The sequence below is a fragment of the Mycena indigotica genome, assembly GCF_014461135.1.
Source record: "Mycena indigotica strain 171206Taipei chromosome Unknown Mind.scaff0010, whole genome shotgun sequence".
NCBI lineage: Eukaryota > Fungi > Basidiomycota > Agaricomycetes > Agaricales > Mycenaceae > Mycena > Mycena indigotica.
This window is the reverse complement of record NW_023503009.1, coordinates 3683551-3699576: the sequence shown is the minus strand read 5'-3', so window position 1 is coordinate 3699576 and position 16026 is coordinate 3683551. Positions and strand designations below refer to the sequence as shown.

General features: G+C 50.5%; 1 protein-coding gene across 1 annotated transcript; it reads right to left on the bottom strand.

Moving 5' to 3' along the window:
• Positions 1–1209: 1209 nt before the first annotated feature.
• Positions 1210–2029, bottom strand: MIND_01150200 (uncharacterized protein; the record flags this gene model as incomplete). Its single annotated transcript, XM_037368032.1, has 7 exons — positions 1210–1309; positions 1364–1379; positions 1540–1557; positions 1608–1748; positions 1814–1893; positions 1938–1951; positions 2000–2029. The coding sequence occupies 7 exons, from the start codon at positions 2027–2029 to the stop codon at positions 1210–1212; spliced, it is 399 nt and encodes a 132-aa protein (XP_037215864.1).
• Between the last annotated feature and the right edge of the window lie 13997 nt (positions 2030–16026).

The following is a 16026-nucleotide window of genomic DNA, read 5'->3' as shown; positions in this document are numbered from 1 at the left end:
AGCCGCAGGAACCTGGAAGACCAGGTCTGCCGGTTTCTTTAACTTTTTTCCCTAATATTTTCTCACTCTTCTTTGGTCCCCCGCCCTATCCGCCCTCTCAAGCATGCCAATGAAGAACAACATCAGCTTTCGACGCCACCAGACACACAGCCAGGTATGTTTTTATCTTCATTTCTGACCGTTCTAACTTTACATCATTAAGAATCATGTTAACTATCTTCGATACTGCAGTCACCTCTAAGGCCTCACGTACTACGACCAGACCCACTTTCACAACCACGGCAAGCCACAAATGTCCGCCGCCAGCATGTTGGCAACACTGATCTTCCACCGGCTCGCCAGCCTTACACGAAACCTCGCGCTCGACACAATCTTGGGCATATGAATGTCACGACGCAAAATTAAATACATTTTCAAGTATCTGCTTAAAAATAGTCAGTAGTATATGTATTCTACCTACCTTAATTTGAATCCCCTGCCATCATCGCTTGAGCCCCGTAGCGTAGCACGGGTCCCTGCTAGTCTATTATACAAAGAGAGGAAGGGTGGCTGTGTGTACCAGAAAAGGAAGAGCCAATGAGAACGCTCGGCTAGATACCTATGCTGTGGGCGCCGAAGGGAAAAAATATTAATTCCCAAAAAAGCTATCGGTAACTAGCCGAACGCTGAATCTTTGAATTCTATAGCTTACATTTGGTCTACCACTGGCAACGCCAAACACTCAAACTGGGCTCCCTCTGTCCCGCCGTCAACTTGCCCAGCAAAATCGCCGAATTGAAGACCGTTTGTCGAGCAGCGATGACGGTTTCTTCAATCTCCACTTCCCATCTCCAGACTCCCCCACCAATACCTGGACCTTCTCGCCCTTCAAATACTCAACAACAACGGCGGCTTCGAGAGCAACAGGCCCGTCTGCGTGAGCAACAGGAAGCATTTGAAGCCGAAAATGTGCGTCGACTGGGGGAAGAACGTCAACGGCTGGAGGAGGAGCAAAGGAGGGTTGAGGAACAGCAGAGAGGAGAGGAACAACGCCGACTGGAAGAGGAGGAGACTCAGGTGATGCTGGCTAGTATGCTGCGGGATATCGAGGAGGACGAGATGAGAGAGAATGAGCGGCGTGAACGAGAGCTGGAGGAAGAGCATGCCAGACGTGATGAAGAAGAACAACAACATCAAATCGCTGCTGCTGCTGAAGCAGGTATGTCTCATTCATTGATTCTTTTTAGCATTTCTAATATATTCATAGCCCGTCGCCATGCCCATCCTGCGCCACAACGCTGGGTCCAAGACCTTCCGGTTGCCCGTCGTCCTTATGTTGAGTCAGCTCGACATGACCTCGGCCGAATGGATGTGCGTTGCTCACATTGTGATGCACTCCACTGGATGCAGGAGAAGATTGCTGTCGTTGGACATCCGTACAGACTCGCAGTACGCCATCGATACTATTGTCTTTTTCGGACCAGTGCTCGCCCAGACAGGGTGGGACTGCGTGAACGGAGACATCCTTTTGGCGATTCAGCACCGGCTGCGATTGCGCACCGGGTCCGTGGCTTTCCACTACGTCAAAGGTCACTCCCAGAATGCGTCAAACGATGCGGCAGACGCACTCGCTAAGCGGGGAGCTTGTCTGCGGGCTGCGCTGCCGGAACACGAAGGGTGGCTGGCGGTACCGAATCCTTTGCCGCCGCCTGTTCGGCCTGGGGGAGCTTCAGAGAGCGGTCCACGAGTCAGTTCGTCTCTGACCCCGCCTGCGAAGCGGACAAAGCCAGAATTGAGTGTGGGGAATGTGAAGCCAAAGCTGCAGGGCACGCACCTGGGTAGACCTGCAAAGCGTGGCTCCCGCGGATGGTTCCTGGGGCGTATCCGTGAGGCCGGTAACGACTCTCGCGCGCTCTGGACTTTGGTCAACTCGATCCGCCGCCCTCCGTCTGCCGCACCCCCAAGTATTGGTCTAAACGAGCTGACAGAGGACTATGTCACTCGTTTGAATCCTCCCGACCCCGTGTCCGCTGGCTTCGACCCTATCCATCTCGCTGATATTGTGGCGCATGCGGCGGCCATCCCGACTCCGTCGCCTGACTCCCCATTTGCGGGTCTGAACGAACTGTTGACGGTGGAGGATATGGAAGATGTGAAGAGTGTGCTGAGGAAGAAGGGCGTCAAAAGCGTGCCTGGTATTGATCGATTCACATACGCCGAATTGATGACGGTGGAGAACGAGAAACTGCGAGATATCCTCAACGACTGCTTGCTGCGATGCGAGGCGCCTGGCTCGTTCTATGAGACATTGATGTCCAGCGTACCAAAACCGGGTAAAGACCCTTCGAAAACCTCGGGCTATTGGAATCGGTCTTCAGAGCTGTGTCTACAAACTGTTGTCTATGGCGTATAACTTGAGGCTTAATCGTGTTCTGGAGGCTCATGACTTGCTGCCGACGACACAAAATGGGTTCCGAGTAGGTCGTCGCACGAACAACAACCCGTTTATCCTGCGCACGCTGATTGATAAGGCTCGCGCGAATGGCGAAACACTCTACGTCGCATTTGTAGATGTATCGAATGCATTCTCAGCAATGAGCCATGAGTCGTTGTGGCTTAAAATGGAAAGTATGGGACTCACAGGTCCTTACTTTGATTTTGTGCGAAAACTGTACCGCTCAATGACTCTGCGCGTGGCCTCGGGGGGTTTTGTCTCGGACGAGTGGAAATCTCTGTGCGGTGTGCTTATGGGGGACCCGGTTTCACCTACGCTGTGGAACATCTTCTTATCAACATTCACCCTTGTCGAGGATCCAGACGACATTTGGCTAATGGGTTATGCTTTGTCTCATTTGGAACACGCAGACGACATGGCACTTATCTCCCGCTCGCCAGAAGGCCTGCAGCGCCAACTGTACCAGCTGGGCACTTGGTGCTCGCTAAACTTCCTCCAGGTCAATCCTCTGAAGTCCGGCCATGGTCTTTGGGCCAATCTCGGCAAATCCGCGTCGTCGTCCGGCCGCGTGGGCACGGTAATGGTGTTTGTGGTCCTACAGGAGTAATGAAAAAAATCGGCCAAAAAAGGAAAGAGGAGGGAAAAGGAAAAGGGAAATTTGTGTATCTAGCTATAGAATCACACTAATTCTGACTGAAATTGTAATTCCGACTGAAATTGGGTCTAGGCTTATATCAGTTCTCAGCCCCATGAATATTAAATTTACCAAGGAGGGAAAAAAGGGAGAAAACCATAACACACCTTGTACACCACATGCACTACTGTAGCAATTTAATCAATTCTGTAGCTTGGGCCACAAAGGGAACAGTGTTACCACCTTTGCATTGTGGACCAATATCAGGAAAATGATCCAGACCCTATACAAAATTGCAGTCACAAGCACCAAACCTTTGAAGACTGAGGAGATGGGCTGAACTAATTTGTTGTTTATGTCAGCACCCTGTGACTGACAAAATTTAGTTGTCAGATCATCATGAGTGTAACATGTGACTGACAAATTGAATAAAATATGTAGCACAGTGTTATACAAGTGTGAATAGGACTTAGTAGGGGTTTCAACTCATCAGTCATGTGGAAGACCTCCCTGACAAACTGAATAAAATAGTACAGTATTGAGCTATGTCAGAAATTGGCACTGATTAACCAGGCCACATGCCCCTGATTGAGTGCCCAATGGATGGATAGCTTCACCACTACCTGAGGGTACAAAGGAGACAAAGGGGAAATGAAAGCATGCCTAATAGGCACGCAGACCATGCTACTTATACACCACTCCGGCACAGCCCTAACCCAGGCTCCGGCCAGTCCTGCAATCACATGCAAGATGTGCAGCACCACGCGTCCGCTCTTCCTGCTACCACTCTTCCCGCTACTGCTAACACACCCCTCGCGCGTGAGGTGCGAACCCAAGTCCAAGATCACCGCCACATCTACTGCATGTTGAGAGACCAGACCACTGCGTACCTGCGCAGCTAACACCATTACCATGCCTCCCATATCCTAACATACTCTGTAGTTCTCAGAGTGGATTCAGTATTTTGGAAACTCCGTATTATCTCAATATTAAATATTATTTTACTTAACCATCATTTATTATATTAGTGTATGATTTATCTTATTAAAACACAAACTAGGTGAATTTTGTATGATATATAGCTTGAATTGCAATGAATCTTACTGAGAAAGTGTAGTATTTTACATTTATTGGACTTAAATAAGTCAGATCAGACATTCATATCATATCTCACAGTGCCATCACACATAGTTACCGATATATCACTGAGAAACTGCCTTCTATAGGGTATAGTTGTGTATATTTTACACCTATTATACCTAAAACAAGTCAGATCAGCCATTTACACAAGAGATCACACTGCCATCACACGGATCACACAACTATCACTCGATTTATAGGCCCATCAATTATTGATTGGGACCGACTCCCGGGAGGATTATACAGATGCGACAACAGGCAGGAAAACAGATGTGACAGGTGTCGCATCTGTTCCATGCCTGCGGGTGTGTCTATTTTTGATGGCCCAGATGCGACACCATAACAGCAATCAATTGATTGTATCACACTGGTAGTTAATATTCCTCTGACAAAAAATAACCCTAACCAACCCTAACCAAACCCTAACAAATAGTTACAACATTAACTTAGCATTTCCCCCAATAGCATATATAGATGTACCTTTCCCTTATCCTAACCCTAACTAACCAAACCCCTAACCAAACCCTAACAAATAGTTACAACATTAACTCAGTATTTCCCCCAACAGTATATATAGACGTACCTTTCCCTTATCCTAACCCTAACTAACCGAACCCTAACCGAACCCTAACCGAACCCTAACCAACACTAACCAACACTAACAAATACTAACAAATATGACTTAAAACAAAATATTCGTGTTTCTACTGTTGCATCTGTTTTTGGACCAGACTGTTGCATCTGTGCCCGTGTGTCACATCTGAAGGTAAATGTTGCATCTGAATGGATATCCAAAGGGAAGTGTCACAACTGCCTGTAGTCGCATCTGGTATGTCCCGGACTCCCGGGGTCACTTCCAAATTGGGCCTATCTCTTTTGGGACATGCCTAATCGGGCCTATCCCTTTTGGGAGATGCCTAATTAGGCATGTCTCTTTTGGGAGATACCAAATGGGGACAAATGTCACCACAAACACCATTACCGTCCCGCCGCGTGTCTCCGTCTAGCTGGGAAAAGTGTCCCTTGGTTGTCACAGCACAAGTACGTTGGTATGTGGTTCGATTCTACTGTACTATTTAGATCAAGTGTCCACCGCGTGTAACGCGTAACGGACACTGTCCGCTGGACAAGGTGTCCGGATTCCCAAAAAAGGCAAGTCCGGCGTCAGCCGGAAAAAAAAATTTCCTTTTTCGGCCTGTTTTTGATGGGAATCCGGCCTTGAACGCGTAACGGAGACCATAGGTGTCCGCGCCCGCGACCGCGTGTAACGCGTAACGCGGACACTTAATCTAAATAGTACAGTACTTGCCGCGATATCTTCCGCGCTCATTACGAACACAAACATGACACCGCGGCACGCGTGTTCTGGAAGACGGTGATGGGGTGCGAGTTATATGTGGGACGGGGCCGCCTCCTGGCCGATATAGCATGTCAGCTCTACTACGCCCTGCTTGACCCGCATTTTACACATGGCTGCGACGTCATGTTAGATGTGGATCCACAGTCCGAGTCCTTTGCTCGGCTGGAGCGGTTGAACTGGTCAATTCTTAGGTGCATTCTAGGTCTAGGGCGGCGCTCTGGGATAGCTCAACTTTACTCTGAACTTGGTATCTACCCTCTGGGGGTTCGTCGCTCAGCTGGCTCTGCGGTTCTTGCGTTACCTGCTGGATCTCCCATCCTCTCAACTGGCTTACAAGGCTCTTGCTGAATCGGATAGTCTTCGTTGCAAAAACAGGTCTTCGTGGATGGGCGATCTGGCCGTGGTTCTTGCGCGCTTGCCCTTTCCGATGCCAAGACTCCCATCACTTGCCCGCTTGACGACAGCACTCGTCGATGGCTTGCTGGCGGATCTGCGCCATGGGGCGGGGCGATGGGTCTATAACAAGATCAACTCCATGGTCTCGCTTCCCTTGCTGCACGGAAGGCTGGAGCCGCTGAAGGACAAGCCCTCCCGCATTATCCGAATCTGCCGACGTCATTATCTTTCCCGCGTGCCGCACACGAATCACCGCCTCGCCCTGACAAGGCTCCTGTGTGGATCTTTCTTCTTCCGTGGTCTCCACTCGCACCCGGAGAGGTTTACTCAGGAGACCTTGCTTTGCCGTCGATGTGGGGAGGCAATTGAGACGCCGGGGCATGTCTTCATGCAGTGTCGGGCGCGTGAGACGGTGGAGCTGCGCGTGGAGCTGAGGGAGACGTTGGCGGGGAGATACGGGGGTTCGGCTCGGCAGTACGCCTGCATCACGGGAAGCAGCTGAGGATCTCATACGCGGGTTGATATTCAACTGGGAGACGGTGGTCCCCATGGCGCGCTTTGTCTATGGTGTTTGCAAGACCTGGAGCTGGTTTGGCCGTAAACTGCCATCAATGGCTTCGGAATTAGCGCCGGACTCGGCCGACGAGCTGGAGGCGAGCGACGGGGAGAATTCAGTGGGGGAGGTGGAGTAGAGAATTGTGGGGCTGTGACTGGGACTAGGTATTCTGGGGGACCCGGTTTCACCTACGCTGTGGAACATCTTCTTATCAACATTCACCCTTGTCGAGGATCCAGACGACATTTGGCTAATGGGTTATGCTTTGTCTCATTTGGAACACGCAGACGACATGGCACTTATCTCCCGCTCGCCAGAAGGCCTGCAGCGCCAACTGTACCAGCTGGGCACTTGGTGCTCGCTAAACTTCCTCCAGGTCAATCCTCTGAAGTCCGGCCATGGTCTTTGGGCCAATCTCGGCAAATCCGCGTCGTCGTCCGGCCGCGTGGGCACGGTAATGGTGTTTGTGGTCCTACAGGAGTAATGAAAAAAATCGGCCAAAAAAGGAAAGAGGAGGGAAAAGGAAAAGGGAAATTTGTGTATCTAGCTATAGAATCACACTAATTCTGACTGAAATTGTAATTCCGACTGAAATTGGGTCTAGGCTTATATCAGTTCTCAGCCCCATGAATATTAAATTTACCAAGGAGGGAAAAAAGGGAGAAAACCATAACACACCTTGTACACCACATGCACTACTGTAGCAATTTAATCAATTCTGTAGCTTGGGCCACAAAGGGAACAGTGTTACCACCTTTGCATTGTGGACCAATATCAGGAAAATGATCCAGACCCTATACAAAATTGCAGTCACAAGCACCAAACCTTTGAAGACTGAGGAGATGGGCTGAACTAATTTGTTGTTTATGTCAGCACCCTGTGACTGACAAAATTTAGTTGTCAGATCATCATGAGTGTAACATGTGACTGACAAATTGAATAAAATATGTAGCACAGTGTTATACAAGTGTGAATAGGACTTAGTAGGGGTTTCAACTCATCAGTCATGTGGAAGACCTCCCTGACAAACTGAATAAAATAGTACAGTATTGAGCTATGTCAGAAATTGGCACTGATTAACCAGGCCACATGCCCCTGATTGAGTGCCCAATGGATGGATAGCTTCACCACTACCTGAGGGTACAAAGGAGACAAAGGGGAAATGAAAGCATGCCTAATAGGCACGCAGACCATGCTACTTATACACCACTCCGGCACAGCCCTAACCCAGGCTCCGGCCAGTCCTGCAATCACATGCAAGATGTGCAGCACCACGCGTCCGCTCTTCCTGCTACCACTCTTCCCGCTACTGCTAACACACCCCTCGCGCGTGAGGTGCGAACCCAAGTCCAAGATCACCGCCACATCTACTGCATGTTGAGAGACCAGACCACTGCGTACCTGCGCAGCTAACACCATTACCATGCCTCCCATATCCTAACATACTCTGTAGTTCTCAGAGTGGATTCAGTATTTTGGAAACTCCGTATTATCTCAATATTAAATATTATTTTACTTAACCATCATTTATTATATTAGTGTATGATTTATCTTATTAAAACACAAACTAGGTGAATTTTGTATGATATATAGCTTGAATTGCAATGAATCTTACTGAGAAAGTGTAGTATTTTACATTTATTGGACTTAAATAAGTCAGATCAGACATTCATATCATATCTCACAGTGCCATCACACATAGTTACCGATATATCACTGAGAAACTGCCTTCTATAGGGTATAGTTGTGTATATTTTACACCTATTATACCTAAAACAAGTCAGATCAGCCATTTACACAAGAGATCACACTGCCATCACACGGATCACACAACTATCACTCGATTTATAGGCCCATCAATTATTGATTGGGACCGACTCCCGGGAGGATTATACAGATGCGACAACAGGCAGGAAAACAGATGTGACAGGTGTCGCATCTGTTCCATGCCTGCGGGTGTGTCTATTTTTGATGGCCCAGATGCGACACCATAACAGCAATCAATTGATTGTATCACACTGGTAGTTAATATTCCTCTGACAAAAAATAACCCTAACCAACCCTAACCAAACCCTAACAAATAGTTACAACATTAACTTAGCATTTCCCCCAATAGCATATATAGATGTACCTTTCCCTTATCCTAACCCTAACTAACCAAACCCCTAACCAAACCCTAACAAATAGTTACAACATTAACTCAGTATTTCCCCCAACAGTATATATAGACGTACCTTTCCCTTATCCTAACCCTAACTAACCGAACCCTAACCGAACCCTAACCGAACCCTAACCAACACTAACCAACACTAACAAATACTAACAAATATGACTTAAAACAAAATATTCGTGTTTCTACTGTTGCATCTGTTTTTGGACCAGACTGTTGCATCTGTGCCCGTGTGTCACATCTGAAGGTAAATGTTGCATCTGAATGGATATCCAAAGGGAAGTGTCACAACTGCCTGTAGTCGCATCTGGTATGTCCCGGACTCCCGGGGTCACTTCCAAATTGGGCCTATCTCTTTTGGGACATGCCTAATCGGGCCTATCCCTTTTGGGAGATGCCTAATTAGGCATGTCTCTTTTGGGAGATACCAAATGGGGACAAATGTCACCACAAACACCATTACCGTCCCCGCGCGTGTCTCCGTCTAGCTGGGAAAAGTGTCCCTTGGTTGTCACAGCACAAGTACGTTGGTATGTGGTTCGATTCTACTGTACTATTTAGATCAAGTGTCCACCGCGTGTAACGCGTAACGGACACTGTCCGCTGGACAAGGTGTCCGGATTCCCAAAAAAGGCAAGTCCGGCGTCAGCCGGAAAAAAAAATTTCCTTTTTCGGCCTGTTTTTGATGGGAATCCGGCCTTGAACGCGTAACGGAGACCATAGGTGTCCGGCGCCACGACCAGCGTGTAACGCGTAACGGGACACTTAATCTAAATAGTACAGTACTTGCCGCGATATCTTCCGCGCTCATTACGAACACAAACATGACACCGCGGCACGCGTGTTCTGGAAGACGGTGATGGGGTGCGAGTTATATGTGGGACGGGGCCGCCTCCTGGCCGATATAGCATGTCAGCTCTACTACGCCCTGCTTGACCCGCATTTTACACATGGCTGCGACGTCATGTTAGATGTGGATCCACAGTCCGAGTCCTTTGCTCAGCTGGAGCGGTTGAACTGGTCAATTCTTAGGTGCATTCTAGGTCTAGGGCGGCGCTCTGGGATAGCTCAACTTTACTCTGAACTTGGTATCTACCCTCTGGGGGTTCGTCGCGCTCAGCTGGCTCTGCGGTTCTTGCGTTACCTGCTGGATCTCCCATCCTCTCAACTGGCTTACAAGGCTCTTGCTGAATCGGATAGTCTTCGTTGCAAAAACAGGTCTTCGTGGATGGGCGATCTGGCCGTGGTTCTTGCGCGCTTGCCCTTTCCGATGCCAAGACTCCCATCACTTGCCCGCTTGACGACAGCACTCGTCGATGGCTTGCTGGCGGATCTGCGCCATGGGGCGGGGCGATGGGTCTATAACAAGATCAACTCCATGGTCTCGCTTCCCTTGCTGCACGGAAGGCTGGAGCCGCTGAAGGACAAGCCCTCCCGCATTATCCGAATCTGCCGACGTCATTATCTTTCCCGCGTGCCGCACACGAATCACCGCCTCGCCCTGACAAGGCTCCTGTGTGGATCTTTCTTCTTCCGTGGTCTCCACTCGCACCCGGAGAGGTTTACTCAGGAGACCTTGCTTTGCCGTCGATGTGGGGAGGCAATTGAGACGCCGGGGCATGTCTTCATGCAGTGTCGGGCGCGTGAGACGGTGGAGCTGCGCGTGGAGCTGAGGGAGACGTTGGCGGGGAGATACGGGGTTCGGCTCGGCAGTACGCCTGCATCACGGGAAGCAGCTGAGGATCTCATGCGCGGGTTGATATTCAACTGGGAGACGGTGGTCCCCATGGCGCGCTTTGTCTATGGTGTTTGCAAGACCTGGAGCTGGTTTGGCCGTAAACTGCCATCAATGGCTTCGGAATTAGCGCCGGACTCGGCCGACGAGCTGGAGGCGAGCGACGGGGAGAATTCAGTGGGGGAGGTGGAGTAGAGAATTGTGGGGCTGTGACTGGGACTAGGTATTCTGGGTTTTTTCTTGCTGGTATCTTTGCTGTACGTGCTTCATGGCTCTGGCGAGAGGCTGAGGGGCGACGTACTCCTTTGAGGGTAGAGCTCACCCTCGTTTGTCGTCAGAGTCGCCCGGTACCCACATATGGGACCGTATGGGCTTATTATTATTATTATTATCACGATCTAATCCACGGTTCGGAATTTGCTGTGACCACGGCAAGGTTGTGATTGCACGCCTTCGGAATGCACCACCAGAGCTTGAGGAGCTCTTTACCGCCAACACAGCGCAAGCGAAGGAGTTCCGACAGAACATTGCCAAGTATAACATGGCACTTTCGTTCACGTCGCTCGGTGTCAAAGAGGACCATTCGATCAACAATGGTGGTGGACCGCCTGTCTTTCGAATACGTGGCGAGCTACACCACCGCATTGGTTCCCTCATCGCTCCCACTGGCCAAGCACCCACGTACGCGCAGCTGTACATCATTGACCCCGATGCCGCTGTCCAGCAACGAATGGCCAACAATCCGAGTCCTAGGGTGCAGGATTTAATTCGCAGCCCGATTACATCCGGTTTCAATTCACAGGTGGGTTAAAATCCCGGTTTCTAAACAGGGATGTATTAAATTAACTAAAAATTCGTCTTTTTGAGGCCCAGCGCCAAATTTCGCTTTCCCAGCCCCTTTATAGGTCTGTCTACAGCTTGTTTTCGCCCTACAAACCCACCGAATCTGTCTGCACCAGCAATGGGAGCATCGCTGAGTAAGTCCCGGAAGAAGGCACTCGAAGCCTCAAGCGCGGGGGTTTGAATATCGAAGGTGCCGGATGGAGGGCGGGCTGCAACTGGGTCCCGGGAAAGCAGAGCGTCGGTGACAGCACTGAGCCCAACGATTATGTCGTCTGTATCGACAAGTGCAGCGCCTCCCGTTTTTGGAGTTGATGTTTCTGGTGGTGCATCGCTGTCACTATCATCCGAGAGTACAATTGTCGCAGGAGCAGGAGTAGGCAATGATGTCGATATACTGGTAGGAGCGGAGGCCGTGGCTGGAAGGAGTTTACTGACAAATAGATTCTCCACCGATCTCCAGTTCATCACAGGACCGGCTCTTGTGGAGGCGGCTTTGGCGGCGGCAGACGGGATGTACTCTGGGCGGCGGCGAATATCCTGATTGACCTGTGCCATCGCAATTGATGTCTGCGAATCTTGGCGGCTGCGATCTTTCGCGTTGATTTCCGTTATGAAGGACATGGTACGTTCTTCAGGCATAGATGTCGGGAGGATAGATACGATTTTGAGCGCAATAAACTGTCCAAAATGAATGATGAGATTGTGACAACAGCAAAGAATCTCACCACAAAAATAGCTGCATCTGGATCCTCGATGACAAGCTTTCTCACAGAACAAGAAAAGCAAGAGCCCTTCAAATTGCTCTAACTGCAACCAAAGGCTACAGCACAACCAGAGAGGGAGAAGAAGAGGAAGACTTTGAACTCTGAGGGAAACTTTGCTGGGGGGAACTATGTAAACCTGGAGGATTTACTTAGTCACATCACTTTTCCTTTTTCTTCTGACGCTACATCACCTGTACGCGTAGATAGACGGAATCACCCCCGACAAGGGTCTTATCGTACCTCGGACCCTTATCTGAGCGGCTCAGTGTTTCCAGGCCTCATAGTACGCCTGGTTTCCACTTTTTTTACGATGTCCACCCTTGGCAAAACAACACTCATCGTTACGACACGATTACCCATCCTCACACTTCTCAAAACACCCCCCCCCACGTTCTCCACGTTCATATCAGCCTAGTTCCGGTCAACAAGGAAACTCGCCAAGCTTCACACGCTAAGCGAGCACTCGACGACCGTCACTCTCGGCAACAACCACTGGAAAATTTGGCCACCGAGCCCCCTGGCATATAGCCACCGACTGGAATACAGGCCATCGCGCCACCACTGCATTGAAACACGAGTAACCTTACTCTAACGGACACCATGACCACCGCGTCTACATCCAGCCCAATACCGGGGCATACCAGCCCCACCGGAAACACGGGTCTAAATCGGGACAACGCCGCCCGAACCCTTGCCCTGTCACAGGTCACAACCTGCCGCTCACCCGCGGTACCTTTTCTTCCCCCACTTTCCTGCCCTACTGTCACCGAAAGAATGTCGCTGGCACGCGCGACCGTCATAAACACTGATCCCTCGAAGCGCTGTCCGTCCTTGACGGGAGGCTCCTACGACCCAGAAATTCTCCGTGAATTCTTCGATGCCGTTGAAGACCATGGCGAGGCAGCGTCCATTTCCGCCAAGAACCTCGTCGCACGCACGATAAAAGCTATCAAGGATAACGACTGGGTCCAGTTTGTACGCGGAGAGAAGGAGCGGCTCCTCAAACTCACGATGGAGACCTTGAAGGGAGAGGTGCACGAGTATCTGCTGGGCGCCGATTGGGAGGCGCGTCAACTTCGTGTGTTGCGCCAGTGCGTGCAGAAAAGCGACGAGGGCTTTCTCAAGTACTACACGCGTCTGGTCAGCCACAACGAGCTACTTTATGGGACAAAATCGTACCTCGACGAAGCCGCAATTCGCGCCCACGCCGCGTCTCACTGCCTGGATCAGCTGAGCGAGCTGATGGACGATGTGGCGGACGACCTGCTTGCCCATGCAACCACCCGCGACTGGTCGAAAGCGGTGGAGGCCATCGACTTCAAACGGCGCAAAGACGAAACCAAGCGCAAGTCGGAGATAGCAGCGGCCCTGGCCGAACAACAACAGGCCTTCTCGCGTGCAACAGGTTCGAAGCGCGCTCGCGAACATAATGAGGACGAGGGCCACAACAAACCTGCTCGGACAAACGAAAACGCTCCTCCACGCGCGGGCGGTTCGCGGGCGAAGGTTCTCGGAGAGGATGAGCGTAAGCTCTTGGATGAGAACTTTGGTTGCCGCAAATGCCGCAAGCCTTTTGTTTTTCACTATGCACGTGACAACCTCTGCGATTTCCCGCCGGCGGACGTCGAAAAGGTCATAAAGAAGACGATTCAGGCCGCAAAGTCGAACCTCACTGCTGACCAGCGTGCGAAGCTGGCAGAGAAATCGAATGGACAAGGCTTTTCCTCTGCAGCCAAACCTCAGTTCCAGGGTCGCTCGGCGCCGGTTGCTGTGATCATCAACGACTACTATAACGACGACGACAGCTCTTCGGACGCGGATTCGGTTGCTGACAACTCCAATGTGGGTGCAACTGGCACGAAGGTCCAGCGTACTGACAACGTTGCAGCTGCAGATGACCCCGACACCTTACGGAGCGCGTCAGCCGTGTGCTCGCACTACCTTTGGGAGTGCTTGATCGAAGGTCCCCGCACCAACTTGCCTCTCGCTGTCACTTCCCTTATCGATAAGGGCTCGCACCTCGTTCTTATAAAATCGGATCTTGTCGACTTGGTGGGGCTACCACGCCGCCGCCTCCATTCACCTATTTCCTTTGACCTCGCTGTTTCTCCGATCACCGAATATGTTAAATTGCACCTAGTCTCGACGGACCATAGATATGTTTCTCGCACTGTACGCGCAATGATTGTTCCAGACTTGTGTGTGCCCATACTGTTGGGTACCCCGTTCTTGTACCACAATAAAATTGTTATAGACCACGAACTACGGACTGTGATAGATAAACAGAACAACTACGACTTGCTCAACCCGCCGCAGATTACTGCGCCTAAACCAAAGAAGAAGAAGATGCGCAAAGCAATGCGGGAGGTACAGGGACAGCGACGCTTGCTGGCCGAGCAGCTGAGAGGAGTTTGCGAGGCGCGTCGTGATAGACTGGAGTCGTTAGGTTTGTTTGAGTATGGAAAGCCTGTGGATGCTGTCGCTGCCATCCATGAGCGCATTCAAGTGCTGGCAGAGTGGGAGCGACTGCAGAAATTGGGAAATGCAATCAAAGCCGATTTCAGGCCAATCTTTGACCCCATTCCGCATGTGAATGACCTGCCCACAGACGTCGATTGTGAAATCAAACTCAAGGAAGCTTCAAAGACGTTGACGCGACGGTCTTACAACAGCCCCCGCAAATACAGAGAGGCTTGGAGCGTCTTGATTCAGAAACACCTGGATGCAGGCCGTATCCGGGCTTCAAATTCGCCTTTCGCATCCCCTGCGATGCTGATACCGAAAGCTGATAAAGATGTACTACCGCAATGGGTGAACGACTACAGGGCAGTGAATGCCAACACAGTCCATGATCTCTTCCCGCTGCCGCACGTTGACGATATCCTAGCAGATTGCGCAAAGGGAAAGATATGGTCCAAGATAGACTTCACGGACTCGTTTTTCCAGACGCGCATGCACCTAGACTCAATTAAATATACGGCGGTTAACACACCGCTAGGCTTATACGAATGGTTAGTGATGCCCCAGGGACTCCGGAATGCTCCCTCAGTCCAACAGCGAAGGGTCACAGTGGCCTTGAGAGAGTATATTGGTCGCATTTGCCATGTGTACATTGACGACGTTATTATTTGGTCGCAGAATGAAACTGAACATGCCGAACACATCCGCCTGGTGTTCGCAGCGCTACAGAAGGCGAGACTTTACTGCAACGAAAAAAAGACACAACTCTTCGCCTACGAGATTGATTTCCTGGGTCACCATATCTCGCAGCGAGGTATAGAGGCTGACAAAAACAAGGTGGAGAAGATTTTTAACTGGCCTACCCCAAGGAGCTCGACACATGTGCGAGCATTCCTGGGCTTAGTCCGATTCGTGGCACAGTTCTTACCGGACCTTGCCAAGCATACAGAGGTGCTGTCAACATTGACCACGAAGAATGCAGATAAGGACTGGCCTGGTTGGGAAACTCACCACCAGACGGCATTCAATGCTATCAAGCAATTGGTTGCTAGTGCAGACTGCTTGGTCTCTATCGACCACCAGAACATGAGAGATAACAAAATCTTTGTGACGACGGATGCGAGCGACACTCGCTCGGGTGGGATACTTTCATATGGTCCCACATGGGAGACCGCTCGCCCTGTTGCCTTCGAATCTATGACATTCAAAGGGGCCGAACTTAATTATCCTGTTCATGAGAAGGAACTGTTGGCTATTATCAGGGCCTTCCGCAAATGGCGGAACGACTTGATTGGTTCTGAGATACATGTGTTCACAGATCACAGGACACTGGAGAATTTCTCTACGCAGCGGGATCTGTCACGGCGGCAGGCACGTTGGATGGAATTCCTTTCACAGTTTGATTTTAAGATAATTTATGTTCCTGGTAAAGACAATGAGGGCGCTGACGGCTCTGTCGCGCACTAACTTTGTCGACAACGACCCCCATGATGTCGAGGGACCGCCGGTCCTCACGCTGCCTGTCACTGCAGTT